General features: G+C 36.0%; 10 protein-coding genes across 10 annotated transcripts; 3 read left to right on the top strand and 7 right to left on the bottom strand.

Annotated features, from left to right (window-relative positions):
• Positions 1-74: 74 nt before the first annotated feature.
• On the bottom strand, positions 75-1,418 carry AC631_01385 (uncharacterized protein; the record flags this gene model as incomplete). The annotated part of the gene is made up of 1 exon (XM_015610215.1): positions 75-1,418. The coding sequence occupies one exon, from the start codon at positions 1,416-1,418 to the stop codon at positions 75-77; it is 1,344 nt and encodes a 447-aa protein (XP_015469007.1).
• Positions 1,419-1,785: 367 nt separating this feature from the next.
• Positions 1,786-4,779, bottom strand: KGD1 (alpha-ketoglutarate dehydrogenase; the record flags this gene model as incomplete). Its single annotated transcript, XM_015610214.1, has 1 exon — positions 1,786-4,779. One exon carries the CDS (start codon positions 4,777-4,779, stop codon positions 1,786-1,788), a length of 2,994 nt encoding a protein of 997 aa, XP_015469006.1.
• Positions 4,780-6,115: 1,336 nt separating this feature from the next.
• RPL9B (60S ribosomal protein uL6) lies at positions 6,116-6,691 on the bottom strand (the record flags this gene model as incomplete). The annotated part of the gene is made up of 1 exon (XM_015610213.1): positions 6,116-6,691. One exon carries the CDS (start codon positions 6,689-6,691, stop codon positions 6,116-6,118), a length of 576 nt encoding a protein of 191 aa, XP_015469005.1.
• Positions 6,692-6,994: 303 nt separating this feature from the next.
• Positions 6,995-7,669, bottom strand: CCP1 (cytochrome-c peroxidase; the record flags this gene model as incomplete). Its single annotated transcript, XM_015610212.1, has 1 exon — positions 6,995-7,669. The coding sequence occupies one exon, from the start codon at positions 7,667-7,669 to the stop codon at positions 6,995-6,997; it is 675 nt and encodes a 224-aa protein (XP_015469004.1).
• A 131-nt stretch (positions 7,670-7,800) lies between these two features.
• AC631_01381 (uncharacterized protein) lies at positions 7,801-8,076 on the bottom strand (the record flags this gene model as incomplete). The annotated part of the gene is made up of 1 exon (XM_015610211.1): positions 7,801-8,076. One exon carries the CDS (start codon positions 8,074-8,076, stop codon positions 7,801-7,803), a length of 276 nt encoding a protein of 91 aa, XP_015469003.1.
• Positions 8,077-8,626: 550 nt separating this feature from the next.
• On the bottom strand, positions 8,627-12,511 carry AC631_01380 (RSC chromatin remodeling complex ATPase subunit; the record flags this gene model as incomplete). The annotated part of the gene is made up of 1 exon (XM_015610210.1): positions 8,627-12,511. One exon carries the CDS (start codon positions 12,509-12,511, stop codon positions 8,627-8,629), a length of 3,885 nt encoding a protein of 1,294 aa, XP_015469002.1.
• Positions 12,512-12,882: 371 nt separating this feature from the next.
• Positions 12,883-13,422, top strand: PAM17 (Pam17p; the record flags this gene model as incomplete). The annotated part of the gene is made up of 1 exon (XM_015610209.1): positions 12,883-13,422. One exon carries the CDS (start codon positions 12,883-12,885, stop codon positions 13,420-13,422), a length of 540 nt encoding a protein of 179 aa, XP_015469001.1.
• A 260-nt stretch (positions 13,423-13,682) lies between these two features.
• Positions 13,683-14,667, top strand: PHA2 (prephenate dehydratase; the record flags this gene model as incomplete). The annotated part of the gene is made up of 2 exons (XM_015610208.1): positions 13,683-13,733; positions 13,786-14,667. The coding sequence occupies 2 exons, from the start codon at positions 13,683-13,685 to the stop codon at positions 14,665-14,667; spliced, it is 933 nt and encodes a 310-aa protein (XP_015469000.1).
• A 725-nt stretch (positions 14,668-15,392) lies between these two features.
• On the top strand, positions 15,393-16,127 carry MED7 (mediator complex subunit; the record flags this gene model as incomplete). Its single annotated transcript, XM_015610207.1, has 1 exon — positions 15,393-16,127. One exon carries the CDS (start codon positions 15,393-15,395, stop codon positions 16,125-16,127), a length of 735 nt encoding a protein of 244 aa, XP_015468999.1.
• A 63-nt stretch (positions 16,128-16,190) lies between these two features.
• Positions 16,191-18,419, bottom strand: APL2 (Apl2p; the record flags this gene model as incomplete). The annotated part of the gene is made up of 1 exon (XM_015610206.1): positions 16,191-18,419. One exon carries the CDS (start codon positions 18,417-18,419, stop codon positions 16,191-16,193), a length of 2,229 nt encoding a protein of 742 aa, XP_015468998.1.
• Positions 18,420-18,517: the final 98 nt, after the last annotated feature.

Raw genomic sequence — 18,517 nt, 5'->3', positions numbered from 1 at the left:
ATTCTACAAGAATGGATTAACTAATTATTTTAAATTCAGAAAGTTTCAGATATATTTCTTATGTAAATGTAGTCTTAATAATTAGAGTTTTCGTATAATCCTTCAAAGGTATATTTAGGGAATTTGCCTTGTTTATATTCATTCCAACCTCTCTCAGCTTCAGCAAATGCTTCGTAACCCCACAAGAACTCTTGGAACTTTGGATCAGCCCACCTATTTGGACATCCAATTTCAGGAGGATTAATAGCAAGCTTTTTGTCTCTTTCAACTCTTTCTGGTCCCTCAGGTAAATGGAAAATGTTTCTACATTGAGTAGAGCCCTGAACAACTTGAGTTGTTCTCCATTTTCTTAATGATTCACAGACGGCTAATAAATCACGAATTTGTGACTTATCTTCGATTCTGCTAAACAAACCTGACAAAACAGCAGCATCTTCTAAAGCTTGAGAAGCACCAGAAGCTAAGTATGGTAAAGTTGCATGAGAAGCATCTCCTAAAATGATGATGTTACCTTTTTTAGGTACCCATACTGGCAATTCTCTCGAGTTTTGTAATCTCCACTTACCAGTCTCTTGAATCAAACCGAACAAAGTCTTCAACCTTGGATCCCAGTCTTCAAAAATAGCAGTGATTTCTTCCTTATCAGCATGCTGAACGGCTACATCTTTTGGTAAGGTATCTGGGGATAAGATTACAACATTACAGGTCTTTCCACCTTGCAATAAGTATACCACAATATGCTTATCTGGTCCCCACCAAAAGTTAATATTAGCTGTTTCATAAAATGGAGCTAGTTCTGAATGTTTTTTCATGTCACTAACCTTAACCAAGGCTCTGTATGCTAAATCACCAGTATCATAAGGTAAATCTTCACGCCCTAAAACAGCTGATCTTAATTTTGATTTAATACCATCATATCCAATAATGACATCACCAGTGTACGTTTTACCATTTGCTGCAGTAACAGTGTTAGTGTCGAAATTAACATCGTTGATGTGGGTATCTAAGATCATTACAACACCGACTTCTTTTGCTCTTTCTACCAAAACTCTGTGGTAGTCTGCTCTGTGGACATGCAAGTACATTGAATTATAGTGTTCTTTAGTGTATGGAACCAAGTTTTGTTCTGAGATCTGTTTACCTTCTTTCCAGTGGAAGATCTTGAAATTCTCTGGAACCATAGAATGCTTTAAAAGATTATCCAAGCAACCAATTTCTTTAATAATTTTTACTGATGGAGGCGGTATCTGTATACCAGCTCCAATCTCTCCCAATTGAGGTGCTTGCTCTAATAACTTAACATTATGTCCTGCTAACCTCAAGCAAATGGCTGCGGTAACACCCCCCAAACCGGCACCGACAATAACGAAATCAAGAATAACTTTGGTCTTTGGAATTGAACTTTCAACAACTGTCATTATAGTAATACTTATACTTATTAAAATTATTTATCATATTACTTTGATCAGAGAATTAAAACACAATTTATATATTCCATACTTTATGGTCCCGGATAAGTACTTAACACGGGGTACCGCTTATTTATTTAACCGAGATTTGATTGCAAAATTTGCAATTGATTTGTGGGGCAAATGTGCGCAGTTTCTACAAATAGGGATCTACGGATATGTACTGATTACAGCTTAGTTTTAATAGAAACTTTATTATTATTATGTTTTAAAGCAATCAATAATTTATTTGTAAATATCCACTTTTCAATATATATCAAAGACAAAACTTAAGAATAAGAGTTATCATGCATAATTTAACTGAAGTATTACCAGCTTAGTTTTGGAAAACTTCGTTCAAGAATTCTTGTTCTTCGGCATTATGCATAGCCTTAGTACCAGCAGCAACAGAAGCTGATGGATCACGACCGGCATAACGTAAAGACAAATCCTTATGCTTCTCAGTATTTTCTAAGACAGTTGAAATACGTGGAGCAGAATAAGAGTATGATCCCATGTTCAATGGTTCTTCTTGACACCAGACTAAGTCTTCCAATGCAGGGTAGCTGTCTAAAGCATCACGTAATTGAGCGAATGGGAATGGGTGTAATTGTTCAATCTTGATGAAGGCAGTAGACTTATCTTCAATATCAGCACGTTTCTTGTGTAAAGCAGTGTAGACTTGACCAGAACAGAGAACAACACGTTTTATATCTTCCTTTGCATTAATACCCTTACCTAATTCAGCATCTTCAATGATCCATTGGAAGTGAGATTCACCAGTAAATTCAGATAATTCCGATTTAGCTAATGGGTGACGTAATAATTGTTTAGAGAAGAATAAGACCAATGGCTTTCTGAATTGTCTATGCATTTGACGACGTAACAAGTGGAAAAGATTAGCTGGTGTAGTTGGGTAAGCAACTTGCATGTTGGCATCTTGATGTTGTCTTTCTAATAATTCAGGAGATGGGAAATATCTTTGATCTTCATTACATAATTGTAAGTATCTTTCAATTCTACCAGACGAATGCTCAGGACCTTGACCATCATAACCGTGTGGTAACGAAAGGACTAAACCAGAACGTTGCTTCCATTTAGATTCAGCAGCAGAAATGAATTGATCAACGATGACTTGAGCAGTATTAGCGAAATCACCAAATTGAGCTTCCCATTGAACCAAGGCATCTGGAGAGGTTAACGAGTAACCATATTCAAAACTCATGACACCGTATTCAGATAACGAAGAGTTACAGATAACGAATGCACCTTGATCTTCAGATAAGTTGTTTAATGGAGTGTAAGTTTGTTCGGAAGATTGGTCATGTAAAACAGCATGACGTTGAGAGAAAGTACCTCTTTCAACATCTTGACCAGAAACTCTAACATGATAACCCTCTAAGGCTAAAGAACCGTAGGCCAAAGCTTCACCAGTCGACCAGTCAATACCTTCACCAGTTTCGACAGACTTCTTTCTGGCATTCAAAATACGTTTCAAGTTACGGTGAACTTCAAAGCCTTCTGGAGCTTCAGAAATAGCAGAACCGATTTTCTTTAAGGTATCTTCTTCAACAGCGGTTGGCAAATGAGGTAAGACTTCGGTAGCTAATTCCTTTGGAGACTTGAAATCTTCCCAAGCGGTGGTTAACCATTCTCTTGAAGTTGATTGGTATTCCTTCGACTTAGAGAACGATTCGTCTAAGAGATTCCAAACCCATTTCTTATGTTCATCAATATCTTCCTTAGTGAAAGTACCTTCTTCGATTAATTGCTTGGTGTAGTAATCAATAACAGGGTTCTTTTCAGCAATTTTTTGGTACATCAATGGCTGTGTGAAAGCTGGTTGATCAGTCTCATTATGACCGTGTTTACGGTAACCAACAACATCAATAATAACATCAGTGTGGAAGGTAGCTCTCCATTCAGCGGCTAAGTTGAAAATAAAGATATTTGCCTCAACATCATCAGCATTGACATGGAAAATTGGGGCATTGATAGCCTTGGCAATATCAGATGGGTATAAAGTGGATCTAGCAAATCTTGGATCAGTAGTGAAACCAATTTGGTTGTTAACGATAATATGAATAGTACCACCAGTTGAGTAAGCTGGTAAGTTAGCAAGACCCATAGTTTCATAGACAACACCTTGACCAGAGAAAGCAGCATCACCATGCAATAAAATGGACATAGCCTTTTTGTATTCACCAATATCATTCTTGTATTGTTGAATAGCTCTAGTTTTACCTAAAACAACACCATCTTCAGATTCTAAATGAGATGGATTGGCAACGAGAGATAAGTTAACATGCTTACCAGATGTAGTTGGTCTAGCATAGTTCATACCCAAATGGTATTTGACATCACCAGAACCTTCATCAAATTCTCTTGAACCAGTGAATTCAGAGAAAATAGATTCGTTTGGCTTACGAACAACATTAGACAACATATTCAAACGACCTCTGTGTGGCATACCAATGACAATATCTTCAACACCAAATTCAACAGAGGTATCAATTACGGCCTTCATACCTGGGACAAGAGATTCTACACCTTCTAAACCGAATCTTTTGTCATTAGGAAATTTACTAGCCAAGAATGATTCAAAAGAACAAGACCAGATCAAACGATCTAAAATTTGTCTCTTTTCGTCTGGGGAATATTTGTATGGCTCAGGAATTTCAATTCTTTCTCTCAACCAGTCACATTGTTCCTTAGATGGGATGTGGATGTATTCAACACCGTATGATTGACAGTATAATCTTTCACAGTTAGTGATGATTTCCCTCAAGGTTAACGATTTCTTACCCCCTTCGGCAAATCTAGGTAAAATACCAGGTCCTAATGTGATTTGCTTGTCCATATCGGCCTCAGTGAAACCGTAGTGTTCCAAGGTTAATTCCTTTGGAACAGAGTCGGTGTCACCGAAAGAGATTCCCAAAGGATCAATTTTGGCCTTTTGATGACCTCTAACTTGGTATGCACGGACCAATAATTGAACTTTCAAGTGAGTAACGACATCCTCATCAGTTGGTGATGATCCTGGAATGAACCCGGCGGCACCTCCCGCCACGGTAGGGATGATGGTTGGTGGAGCGGTAAACGCCTTTGATGGAGGAACGTTGTTAGATTCAATATTCTTGAAGTAAGCATTCCACGAAATGTGCACGCTGGATGGATCCTGTTTCCAAGAAGCGTACATTTCATCAATATAATTGGCATTGTTGCTCAATAAAAACGAGTCTTGACCAGTAGCAAATAAACGAACAAAAGGTTTTACTTGAGCTTTCATTAATTGAGCGCGAGGAATTGCGCTTCTAAAAGCCCTAAGCATTGTTAATAGATTATTACTTTCAATATATCCAAAAACTATCTAAAACTAATATTTATTTAGTTTATAGATCATTTAATTATACAAAGAAGGAGTACGAATAGTTTTCAAAACCTGGCCTAATGAAGCCTTTTAATTTGTCCGCGCAGTTTCGTTGGAAAAAAAAAATACCGAGAGGCCCCGACACCTCCGGGGACAAATTTGTTCTCCGGTCATTCTCCAGTTTTGATGAATCGATGCACGATGGTAGTAGAGAGAACGATGTATGAGCATCCGGTATGTAGCCGTTAAACGTAGTATAGGACTCGGCAGAAGACTTAGGTTTAGGATTATAGTTTAGAAACTACGAGCATAGTTGCTACATCGATAATCGGCTCAAGTCCGCGAAGAGATGATCATTACAGTTTCATTAGGGCGTTCATCAAGGATACCAGGAGCAACCTGTGTAATTCTGAAAGACATAAAATGCGATCGCACTTCAGGACGGTATTGGTGTAATAATAAAATGATTTTCAGTTTTGCCGTTAACCGATCCCATATTTTCCGGCGCTGCCCTGCCCTCGGAGTTCTAGCCAGTATTTTTTTCCACTAGATATGGCCATTTTTCATAGTGGACTACTATGGATATGACTCTGAGATTAGAACTACGTCGATATTTAGAGAACAGAAGTATATGAGAGATTTAGAGTACAATATGATACCGTTTTGCCCCGGTTCTAACGAATGGCCCCTGGAGCTTGTCGTGCATCTCCGGGGCTGGCTGCAATTGCATCTCAGAGCTCTACAGAGAAATGAATGCCACAAACTTCTAATAGACTGTCCTAGGGAGTTATGTAGAAGGAACACAGAGCTAGTAGTTGAACAGGTATTAGGGAATGTAAATTATAAGGTCGATGGCGGACTACATATTCGGCAACAAACTGCACCATTTAGAACTATTAATAAAACGAACGCAATGCTCATAACCATAAATTAGGCCAAAGGCAAAGGAAGGCCTCCTGATGCCTGCAATTGGCATGGGAAGGCCCTCCTTCAACAAAACTCACGGGGTCATCATTAACAGCATAAGCATGTCACTACGTTTCAAGTTATTGCAAAATAAATCACGAAGCACCATAAAATGCCATGAAAAATCGCGTGCAATAACCCGAATCTCGCTTCTACAGTGAATCGTTGGTGGCTCTTTATTGCTTTGAGCTCTATAACAATTCACATGAGACAGGGTTAACCCAATTGAAAAACCACATTGAACTATATACCCTGGAAACCTCAAACAAAATGAAAATATAAACAAAGAGGATGTATTAATACAGAAATGTAACTAAATTAACATATTAATTTATGCTTCTTCGTCGATAACACCACGTTCGGAAACATAGATACCATCCAAGAACTTACGGATATCCTTGTTTCTAACACGACAGACTTGTTGGACATCAGCAGCGTTTTGAGAAACATCTTCTAAAGAGTTACCGGATAAGACCAATTCATCCTTTTGAGTAGTAGATTGTTCAACAGTAACACCATCAAAGATCTTGATTTGTCTGACTCTCTTTTCACCTAAGAAATTTCTGATTTCAATGTAAGATTGACCATCAATTTCAACAACGTTAACGTTAATTGGGAAATGCGCATAGACGTATCTCATCTTGTACTTGTAACCCTTGGTAACACCAGTGATCAAGTTAGAGATTAAGGACTTGACAGTTCTTAAAGCAGCAACGTGCTTTCTTTCACCGTTGTGGACAGTGATCTTGATGGCACGGTTGTTGACCTTGTTGAAGGTAACATCAATATGCTTTAAGTCCTTCTTTAAAGTACCTCTTGGTCCAGTAACAGTGATGCTTCTGGCCTTGATTTGAACGTTGACACCTTCTGGGATATCTAAGATTTGATCAGTTTGAATGTACTTCATTTTTGCTAGTGGTGATGATGATAAAGAAATAAGAAATTTTTCACTAAAAAACTTTTCAGTGAAATATATATACTCCATTGGAAAGTCCAGTCGTCTTACGAGGAATCTGAAAAATTTTCAGGTCGTGTATTTACGAATATTGACTGAAAGTTTTTTGCGAATTCTCAAAATTTCAACGGGTTGAAATATACACACTTCGTACCCAAAAATACGCGGAGAGAGTTACAATAGGGCTTTAGTAGACAATTATTGATTAAGTAAATGTACTATATTATTGATAGAGACTTAGAAATTACATATAACTTATTTGTCTTGTTCATCTAATGTTTTGAATTCAGTTGGCTTAATAGAATCAGGGAATGTAACACCCAACTCAAGTAAAGTACTGAAATTTTTGGCAAAGTCAGTGAAGAATAACTTTTCGTCTTCGGCATACATTTTGACGTACTTGAGGAAGTTAGAATCTTCTTTCAAGGCCATATCGGTTGGTAACATCATAAAGGAGTTAGTTTCATCGTCTTCATATTGTTTTTTACCATCCCATTTTTTGACGTGCCAGTTTTGCAATAATCTGACAAAGAAGTCATTCGTAAACATGTTGAAGGAAGGTCCCCAAGGTCCGTCGTAGTTTGTGTTTTCCTTGTGACATTTACCTAAGCAATGTGCACCAATTAAACACACAGTTTCACGTTCATTGAAGCCCATTCTTCCAAAGATACCTTTGACATAATCAGCATCCCTCGAAGCATCTGGTAATCTACCATTTTCTGGAACTCTTTCCTTGTCACTTATATCTTGACGACCAGGTCTCCATTTAATCTTTGGACCTCCACACTCTTGGACAGCAACGACTCCACCTAAGGTCCATAAATCACCATAACTCAACCAAGGATACTTATCTTTGAACTCTTTCAAGAAGTCTCTTCCATGGTTCAATCCTGAGTTTTCACCATCGGTCAATTCAGGTTTGTAGATCATGGTACCACCATATGACCCCCCGGTATTATCCTTTTTATCGTAAGTACCACTTGTATGCCATGCGAGACGAGTAAGTAACCCGTAACGACCAGCCCCATCATCTGCATCATCTTGATCTCTGACTTTCTCGGCTATTTCATTATAAAGGTCTTGATAGTCCTTGATCGACTTACCCTTGGAAGGGCTGCAGTATTAACAATACCAGAACCAGCTAATAATTTCTTGTAATTGTTTGATGGTGTTTTGCCATTTCCATTATTGTTGAAATAAGAAGTAGCCAAAATACCAGACCCAATCAATGCAGCCATAAGGTAAGCTCCGTATTTGGATTGGGTCGTATTCTTTCCATAACTCTGGAAGACTCTTGAAAGTGGAACGCTTTGTCTTTTAAATGCAGCAGTGGACATTTTGATAGATTAAGCCTAGTTTGATTAAATATTTAGATATGAAATATCAATTGACGTAATTCAATTAGTTATTAAAATTCGATTAAAATTCTATCCCTGATAGTGGAGAACTTTATGAATTTATATGCCATGTTCCACGCACGGAAGCTATGACCTAGAATGGGTGTCATTATTAATATCATCACCCGGAAATATCGCCCACACTAAAAATTACTTTGTTTGCCAATAACACGCCTCAAAAGCTTCAGTTTTTCGTTATATTACAAATACATACTTTCTACAGACCTCAAGTTTCTAAATATATTACTCATTGTAGAAGGGCCTTATAAGCTGTGACAGTTATTCGGAGCTCTATAAGAGTGCAACTTGCAACCTAGACGTGCATGTAATTCGCGCTACTGAACTTTGCTAATACTGAATGGAGTTTCTATGATTGGCCCTTGTAACAATAAGACAATTATATGTTATGCGATCCTTACACAATAGGTAGTACTTTTTAATTATAATTTTAAGAAACTATTAATAAATTAGAGGTTAAACTATATTACATTCAAATTTTAGTCCTAAGGAAATTTTCAACGGTTGTAGCGTCTTCGTAAACCCAAGAACCTTCTTCATTGTATGTCTTTGCATTTGTACACATCAATTGCAAGTTATCCATAAACGATTCGTAAGACTCGAATTTCTCTTGTTTTACGTTTTTCTTGATTTGATTAATTGATGTTGGTTGTTTGATTATCTGGTAGTAATCTGGATATAATTTTCTTGAAGGCAATGTCATGAAAATTTCCGAAATATTGTGGCCATCAGATTCTGCAGTTAATTCGCAAAGATCGTCGAGTACGCTTGTACATTTTTCGACTAACTCACTTGGATTATCGCCTCTTTCCAATTCTGAAATATCATCATCATTGTCTGTGTAGCCATTGGCTTGTGGCGTGGTAGAACGACGTGATCTCTTTCTTGGTCTTGAGTCCTCCTCGTCAAGGTCACCATCCGCTATATCATCATCATCTTCTTCATCACTTATTGCAGCAGATCCTGCTCTATTCTTTCTTCTTCTTGCAACTCTAGCCTCCTTACGTCTAATTGCATCTTCGACCGTATCGTCATCATTGTCCATAGCCATCAACCATTGTTCTTCGGTTAAACCATCGTCATACTTAACCTTTTTCTTGTCTCTCATACGACTTAATTCTTTAGTATCTTTCTCGAAATGGTGTGACACATCCTGAGTGAAAACAGTTGGTAGCTCTCCTTCTTCTATTAATCTTGTTTTAGGGCCACCTTGTCTAGATGCAAGCTTTTCACTGATCATTCTTTCGCTATCAATTTGAGCAAACAATACCTTCTCTTCTTCTGAACGAGCCAACACTTCATTCAACTCTTCATCATCTAGAGAATCATTTTCTTCTTCATTCTTACTAGCTTCAGCTTCTAACAATCTTTTTAAGAAAGCTTCTTGCTCCTCCGCAGTCGATTTATTATCGAACTTACCTGCTTGAATAACTTTACCATCAATCTCTAATTTCTGATGCGCTCTTTCCAAAATGACTTCTTCGACAGAATCATTGGTAATCAATCTCAATATACGGACCTCATTCTTTTGACCAATACGATGCGCTCTATCTTGAGCTTGTAAATCCTGATGTGGATTCCAATCTGTATCGAAGATAATAACGGTGTCTGCTGTTTGTAAGTTCAAACCTAAACCACCAGCCCTAGTGGACAAGAGGAAACAGAAATACTCTGAATTAGGAGCATTGAACAGCTTCAACATATCCTGTCTATCTTCGGCTTTTGTAGCACCATCAAGTCTTAAATACTTCATATCACGCCATCTTAAGAAGTCTTCCATAATATTCATAACTTGGGTCATTTGGAAGAAAATTAATACTCTATGGCCCGAAGCTTTAAATTTAGGTAAAACCCTATCAAGTAATTCAAACTTACCACTAACTCTCCAAATTAAATCATTAGTCAAACGAGTGGAGTTTAACACAGTTTCAACTTCTTCAAAAACGAAAGGGTGATTACAAATCTTTCTCAATTGCATAATCTTATTGTTTAAACCTTTAATACCAGATTTGGCTCCTCCTACATCAACACCAACAAACAAAGCATTATGTTTTAACATTTGTTGATACAAGACATATTGCAAGCCAGACAAGTTACATTTAAGAACTTTTTCAACCTTGTCAGGTAAATCTTTCTCAACATCTTTTTTCAATCTTCTCAACAAGAATGGTCTTAAAACCTTATGCAATCTTCTAATGACCAACAAAGATTCTTCTTCAGTTAATTCAATTTTTTCTTGCGAGCCAGTATTAGCAAAGGGCGTATTAAACCATTCATCGAAAGATTTAACAGAGTTAAAAATTTTTGGTAAAACAAAATTTAATAATGCCCACAATTCAGGTAAATTATTTTGCAACGGTGTACCAGTCAAAATTAATCTATTTTTTGTTTTATAATAATTCTTCAAAGTTATAGATAATTTAGAAGTTGCATTCTTCATTCTGTGACCTTCATCAATAATCATATGAGAATAATAAAATTTAGACAACAAGGGTCTTTCTCTTATAATGTATTCATATGTAGTCAAAATAACTTGAAATTGACCAGACCTGACTTCCGCTTGCATGGACTTACGTTGTTGTTGAGATCCCTTGTAAATAATAACTTCTACAGAAGGAGCCCATTTTTCGAATTCCATAGTCCAATTTGTAATTGTTGACAATGGAACAATAACCAAAAACTTATCTTCATGCTTCTTCTCAATTAAATAGGTTATCAAAGATATAGATTGGATAGTCTTACCTAAACCCATCTCATCTGCAAGAATACCATTTAATTTATTGTTGTATAATGATACCATCCATTCTAAACCCTTTATTTGATATTCCTTCAAGGTGCCTCCCACAAGAATAGATGGCTGTTGCTTAATCTCCTCTTTAACTCTGTGCGCAACTTGATAGTAATCAATCTTTTCTCGTAACTCCTCTACATTATCTTCTTTCTCTGGAACCACTTCATCTTCAACACGCTTCTCTCCTGGGACGTCCGCCCCTTGTTCAACTTGTTGAACCTTAACTGCTTGCGCTAAAGAGTCCAAGAATGTGTTGGTTTGCTTTAACAAATGCGTGATTCTGTGATCCTTTGTTTGATCCAATAATTTAATATAAGCCTCTTCATCATTTGCTTTCAAAGCTTGCAAACGTTGCTTAGCCGTTTTTTCCAATTTCTTTGATTCATCCTTTTCTGTGTTTGAATGGAACAGATTAATAGCTCTAGAAATGGAAGAAATTTTATTCAAGCGGTTGAGTTTCTTATTGACAAACTCCTCAGAGTTAATCAAGATCTGTTGAACCTTTTCAACGTGTAATGCGTGCTTTATTCTATTAGCTTCCAATTTGCGTTTTTCTTCTAATTGGGAAGCAAGCAAATGTGGATTTGGTTGAATGATTTTTGGTCTGATATATATGGATCTTCTTGCTTGTAATGTCAATGGAACTTTATTTAAATCTGGATTATCATAATGTGAATTTGTGGCTTGGCTAATAATCAAGTTTTTCTTTAATTGTTTTTGCTTTGCCAAAAGTTGCAATGACTTTAACTCAATTAAGGCCTTTATTTTCAAATCATCGTAATTGGTCTGTTTTTCTAAGGAATTAGTTCTGAAAGTACCCAAGTTCGCAGGCAAATTCTCAAGCTCCCTTATACGATTTGATATCTTCGATGAGATCATTTGCTCGGTATAATAATTACCAACAGGCGCATGCATTGGATTTATAGAGCCAAGGGGTTGCGGAACTTTGATGCCCAAAGATTCAGCCCTTTTCATGAAATCATTCAAGTTTGACTTGGAGTTTAAAAACGCTTCAATAAACCTGTCTGTATCGTTATTACGAGCAGACTCGCTTTCCGAATTTATCACTGATTCGTAATCCTCTTGCAACGATTCTGGCAAGTCCAAATCCTTCGACAAGAATTGCAATCCTGCAATTTGTTTCTCCAACAACTCTAAATCCAAAGATTCTTCAGATTTGTGTTCTTTTATAGAGTCGTAAAACGCTTCTTCGTTCTTTACAAACTGCTGGTATTGCTCACTAATCTTGTAAAAAACATTCTCAATTGCTAACCTTTCTTCTTCAGTGGGATCCTTGAACACAGGCCTCACGTCATTAGACGGACCTTTAAAGTCGCCTACGCCATTTTCCTTATTTTCAAGGTACCTGACAAAATTGTCGTGCTTTTCCTTCGCTTCATTTGATGTTTTCATCAACTGTTGATACTTATGCAATAATGTGCTTAACTGGTCTCTGGTCTCAGGAAACGACACCGAAACGGGCTGATGTGATGTAGATATATCACCACCAATTCCATTACCATTATTTATAATGTTTCCGTTCGTTAATATTGGCCCTTCACTCATGTCGGCGGCTTCTTTTACTGGTCAATAACTGGCAAAGAAAAGAAGGAACTAATATATTCTCTTAGGGATATGGTTTGAATTTGCGTTTATTATATACACCTGTAACAATATGCGCAATCCACTTAATAAATAGCCTTTAGATTGCCGAACTATCTAATTGATTGGATCTAAAAACATGTAGTGTTTCGATTTGGTTGAGTTTTAATTAATCCTCACCAAATTTTCCGCGTTTTTGTGTTCGGTGACGATAATGACACAAAACCACCCCAATGAAAAATCCTGAGCAAAGAGGATCATACTATGTTCCATCAAATAGGTTAATATTGAATAATTCGTTCAATATTTGTATAAAGAGGGAATTAATATAGAATATGCTTATGCTCAGGAATATTGGAATTTACAACAGGCTGATTAAAACGATTGGTAGATCGGTCCGCTTTAATTCAACTGGAGGATCGTCGTTGAATTGGGTCGAGTACTTAAACTTGAAAAAGCAGAATAATAGACTTAATGTGGCTTCGTCAGTGTTTACCAGTTTGGGAGGTGCATTCATAACATTGACATACTTAGGAAACATCGAAATACAAGTCGATAAGCCTATCATGGGATTAGATCCATTTATGGTGATGGGTGGTGCTGTTATCTTAGGAGGCGGTGTAGGATACTTGTTTGGCCCATTTATCGGTACTGCTTTATTCAGCTTGAAGAACAAAGCGGCCATGAACCAATTCAAAATAAAAGACCAGATTTTCTTGCAAAAAATCAGACAACATAGGGTAGATCCATCTTCGCAATCTTTTTCTAATCCAGTTCCAGATTATTACGGGGAAAGAATCTATTCGTTGAAGGATTATAAGCAATGGTTAAGAGATTGTAATGCTTTCAGAAGAAAGGCTAAGGAATTCCTTTAGTTCATCTTCATCAGACTGTACGCTAGAGTCGTAGTCAAAAATATGTATATATTCACAAGTATAGGCTCACTAATGAATGACTATAATCATGATGTATTAACTATGTAATTTGCTTATAATATATCAGTATTATGCCCACCATTCCTACTTGGAAAGATGTAGTTTCTTGGTATTCCGCACTATGAGTCGTATTTAATTTTTCTTCGGAAATGAATAGATCTAATCAGATATCACCAATTATAATAAGTGATAGGGTCATAATGACATTGAAAGTAGCATTCCTAGGCCCAGAAGGTACTTATACCCATCAAGTAAGTAAGATTAATCAGATTAATAATCTTTAGGATCGAACTAACAGTTAAGGCATTAATCCAACAGTTTGGCACTGAGTCAGACGTTGAAATATATTCTCAAGCAGCCATATCTGACTGTTTTGAAGTACTTGATTCAAAAGAAGTTGATTATGCAGTAGTCCCGTTTGAGAACTCAACTAATGGACAAGTCGTATATACTTATGATTTACTTAGAGATTGGTTCGTACCGTCAAGCCAGGACGAAAATATCCAAGAGCACCAACATATAGTTCCGAAGTTTAGAATTGTTGGCGAACAATTTGTATCAATTCATCATAACTTTTTGTCCAATGCTAAGTCCTTAGATGACATAACTACGATATATTCACATCCTCAAGTATGGGGCCAAGTAACCAAATTTTTAGCAAAGCATATTACCAAAAAGATTACAAGACTAGATGCCGATTCAACCTCTAAGGCAGCAGAAATTGTGTATAATGATAAGTCAGGTACTAGTGCATGCATATCGTCTAAGATTAGTGCAGATTTATACAAACTACCAATACTCTTTGAAAATGTCGAAAATTCATCCAACAATACTACAAGGTTTTTGGTGTTAGGATATGATGAAATTAAATCGCACACACCACCAGAGGGTTCTTCACATCCAGAGACATACGTCACCTCGATCATTTTTACCTTGGATCATGATGATCCTGGGGCATTATGTGCGGTGTTGGACACATTCAGAAGGTATAACATTAATTTAACTTCAATTAACTCTAGACCTTCACATTTAAAGCAATGGCAATATGTCTTCTTTGTAGAGTTAATTGGAAGCATAGATGATGAAAACGTATCAGACAGTATTAATGATTTAACGAGTAATTGCTTAACATTGGAGGTTTTAGGATCATTTCAAAGATGTTGGAGATACTGGAGCGAACAGTAAATAGGTCAATAGCTACAAGCAAGAATAAATTTATAGTGAAATCGATTCATAATTAGATAGTATACAATATAAAAGCAATTGGCTAATTACCAAATTTTTGATAACTCCATTCCCTGTTATCTAATGGACATACATTTCTAGATTTCAACCACCTAGCGATACAATGCATATGGAAAGCATGGTTGCACATTCCCCAAGCTGCAATACACTCTTCATTTGAATTATTCAATGTGTTCGGTTGACACTCTATACATGGTTCCATTAAATGATTTCTGCAAATTGCACAAGTCTCCACAATTATATCTAAATTTAGTTAATATGAGTTCGAAATATAAATAAATATCTATGATACCAGTGTTTTATATTATACATACCCCAAGACCAGAAGGCAACAGCGGTCCATTTCTTTACTTCAAATTTCTGCTTTGAAGATTTTGATTTCGAATCAATTTGTTGTTCATTTTCAAGATCTATTTATTGAAAATTGTTAGTATTTTGTTTTTAACTGTATATATTCCAATAATTACTTACGACTATCAATTTCCATATGATCGTCACTCATGCTTAGGTTATATTTGTATGAAGATTATAAAAAAGGATAGGAATTAATAGTTAGATTTAACCAAAGAGGTAGCGAATTTTTGAAGTGCGATTCTTACTAACAATAAATAAAGAGGTATGGAAGTTTTATATACCAGCTTCTTATTGAAATCGATCATAAAGATATGACTAGTACTAATGAAGATATAATATCTTCTTTGTATCCACCACCACCCCCTTACTTTAAATATTTTACAGACGAAAACTTAAGTAAATTAGAAACATGGAAGAATAAAGGCCAAGATGATATGCAACTAGATAAGACGGATCTAGAACAGGCAAACGAATACGAAGATAATAAACCACCGGGTGAGTTGAAATTTTTAGTGCCACCCAAACAACCTGATTCAGACCATTATAGAGGATTTGGTAATTTGTGGTCATTTGAAGATAAATTACCGGGTTTAAAAGAACTGGGATGGACCCAACTATACAAAGATGACGATGAATTGATTACTTCAAACACTAAGATTGTCGAATTACACAAGCTAATGGATTCATTATTATTAAACTTTTTGGAATTGATCGGGGTGGTGTCCATTGACCCTCAACAGTTTCATTATAAAATTGAAGATTTGAAATTAATTCTAATAAACATTAATCATATATTAAATACATACAGACCCCATCAATCCAGAGAGAGTTTAATAATGCTACTAAGAAAACAAATTGACATGAAGCGAAATGAAATTAACGAAATTGATAAAACTAGCGAGGATATTAAAGCTAAAATCTTGAAACTAGTTGATGCCAACTACCATGACGATCAGGAGGATGTTAAGAGCGAAGAAGACTCAGCAGAGGACAAAGAGAGTATCAAAAATAGCATAATACAAAGGCTCTTGGACCAAAACGTATAGATATATATTTATATATTACCTATGTATAAATAATGAACAAAATGATTATATAGGACTGTAGCATTAAAAGAGATCTAAAAGATCATTGTTTACCTTATTTTGATTACTAGATGACGAAGAATTATTATTGATACTTAAATTATCAATTCCCTGTGCCAAGTTTTGATTTTGTTGAGTGCCTTGTGGCGCTGGCGTCTTGAATAGGTCTAGTATATCATTTGTTGAAGAATGTATTGGCTGTGAGGATTGTGTTTGCGAAGGCATAGCAGGCGCTGAAAACAAATCATTTAGTTCATCAAGTAATGACGAGGAGCCATTACTAGAACTGTTATCAGGTTTAACATCAGTATCATCATCATCAAAATCAAGTAAGTTTTCATTCTTAGAATTATTGATAATTTCTTGCTTCGCTAAATTAGTCAAATCTTCAATATTTTCACCTTTATTCAGCGATTTAGATCTTCTGCTTGATGCTGGGTCAGTAGTTAAAGGTGTATACAAGTTAGGATCAATAAAAGTAAATGAAGGTTTGTGATACACCGATGCTAGAGTGGATAATTCCTTCACCAAAGCCTCTAAGACAACTGGGTTGAATGAGGCAATAGTAGTTTTAATTGGTGGTAATTTAGTTAAAACGATCTGTTTTTGAGATTCCTTTGATGAAGATGACAACAAACGCCAGTATAAGTATGCTTTGTCACGAACATCTGCATTCTCACAGTCTTTAGTAGCCATTTCTAAAACCTTTTGCAAATAATTAGAATACGTCTGGTTTTCAATTGACAAGTTAATTTTAACAATCGTCGTCAAAATATTTAGTTGTAACAAAGATTCATAGTCTAAAAACCCCTCGATTAAATCCAGTAAATTTTGTTTCAATTGTGAAAAATATTTTGGATATTCACCTAATAACCAGATGTACCCCGATAACGCTTCGCTCTTGTTTAATTCTGATGTGTGATTTGAAATGATTGGAACAATTAAGGTAATCAAATCATTTTTACCTGGATAACGTCTCAAGATATTTGTCAAAACAATAATTGATTCATTGATAATTAGTTCTCCTCCTCTTTGGTCAATCAAGTTACATATCAAGTTAACAGATTTGATAACACAGCCTGCCAACTTAATTGCAACTGTTCCAATTGATCTGATTGCTTTTGCCACCAAAGAACTTTCAAATTCCATGGCGTATTCTTTTAATTCTCCTAATAATAAAGTACTGTTACTATCGTTGGCTAATCTCACCATAATTTCCAACTTCTCTAATTTTAAGTATAATGGGTCAGAATACTTAATGAAGAATACACGAAGCTCTTTAGATAAAATCTGTGGATATTTTTCTAAGATAATCCTAATGTTTTTCAAACCAACATATTGCGCTTCAGGGATTGAGGACGAAACTAATGATACCAAAGGAGCAGACAACTTTTTCAAAATCGAAGCCCTTTGAGCAGTTACTGAAATCGAGTCCAATTGGTTGATAATCGCCTTGATCGAGGATAATACGACTGAAGGATTGACATGTTGTAATTGTGGTATAATTCTTTCAATAATATGATTTGCCTCATCTGATGACTCCGATTTATAATCATTCAAGGTTGTTAATATAGTTATTCTACCCCATTCCGTGCATTCATTCAAGCACATCAACAAATTACTAACCATTCCCTTGTTAACTTCGATGATTTCTAAATCTGGATCGGTATTCATATCTTTTATTTCGAATAATGCATTCAAGGCATTAGCGACAACCATTGGATTGGGATCTTTGATCAACTTGGTCAACTCATTTAAAAAGCCAAATTCAATACACATTTCCGAATTCAAGTCAAAGAGTTTCGCTACACATATAGCCGCAGTCTTTCTCACATATGGATTATCATCCTTTAATGTCCTCAGTAACGGAATTTCCATATAATCAACCATCTTGGCCACTCTAATGCATCCCATAGTACGTATAGCTAATGCTCTGATTAAGGGATTTGGATCTTCCGTGTCCTGAACAAATGTATTCACAGCTAATATACATAACTCAGGGTGGGTCTTTGCGTAATTCATAAGGTACAAATAGACCAATTTCTTCTGCTCTAAGTCGTATGTTGCTATGTTTTTTAACACGTCAGGAAATAATGCTGAAACATCTTTACCAACTGTCATGGCTTGGATTACACGTTGAATAGCATCCTTTCGCTCACCCCTGTATTGGGAAACCAATCCATTCTTTAATTCAAAAGTTTCCCCCTTTCTTGGACCTTGCAAGAAATTCCGAATCTTTTTTTCTAATGACATAGTTATTGTGCTGGAAATGTCTATATTATTTCGTTAGTTGACAAAGTGTTGATATCTTTAAATTTTGAATCAACAATAACAGCGTTGATCACGTGAGT

The sequence above is a fragment of the Debaryomyces fabryi genome, assembly GCF_001447935.2.
Source record: "Debaryomyces fabryi strain CBS 789 chromosome Unknown contig00018, whole genome shotgun sequence".
In the NCBI taxonomy this organism is placed as follows: Eukaryota; Fungi; Ascomycota; class Pichiomycetes; order Serinales; family Debaryomycetaceae; genus Debaryomyces; species Debaryomyces fabryi.
Note: the sequence above shows the minus strand (reverse complement) of the source record. Positions and strands in the feature narration are given on the sequence as shown.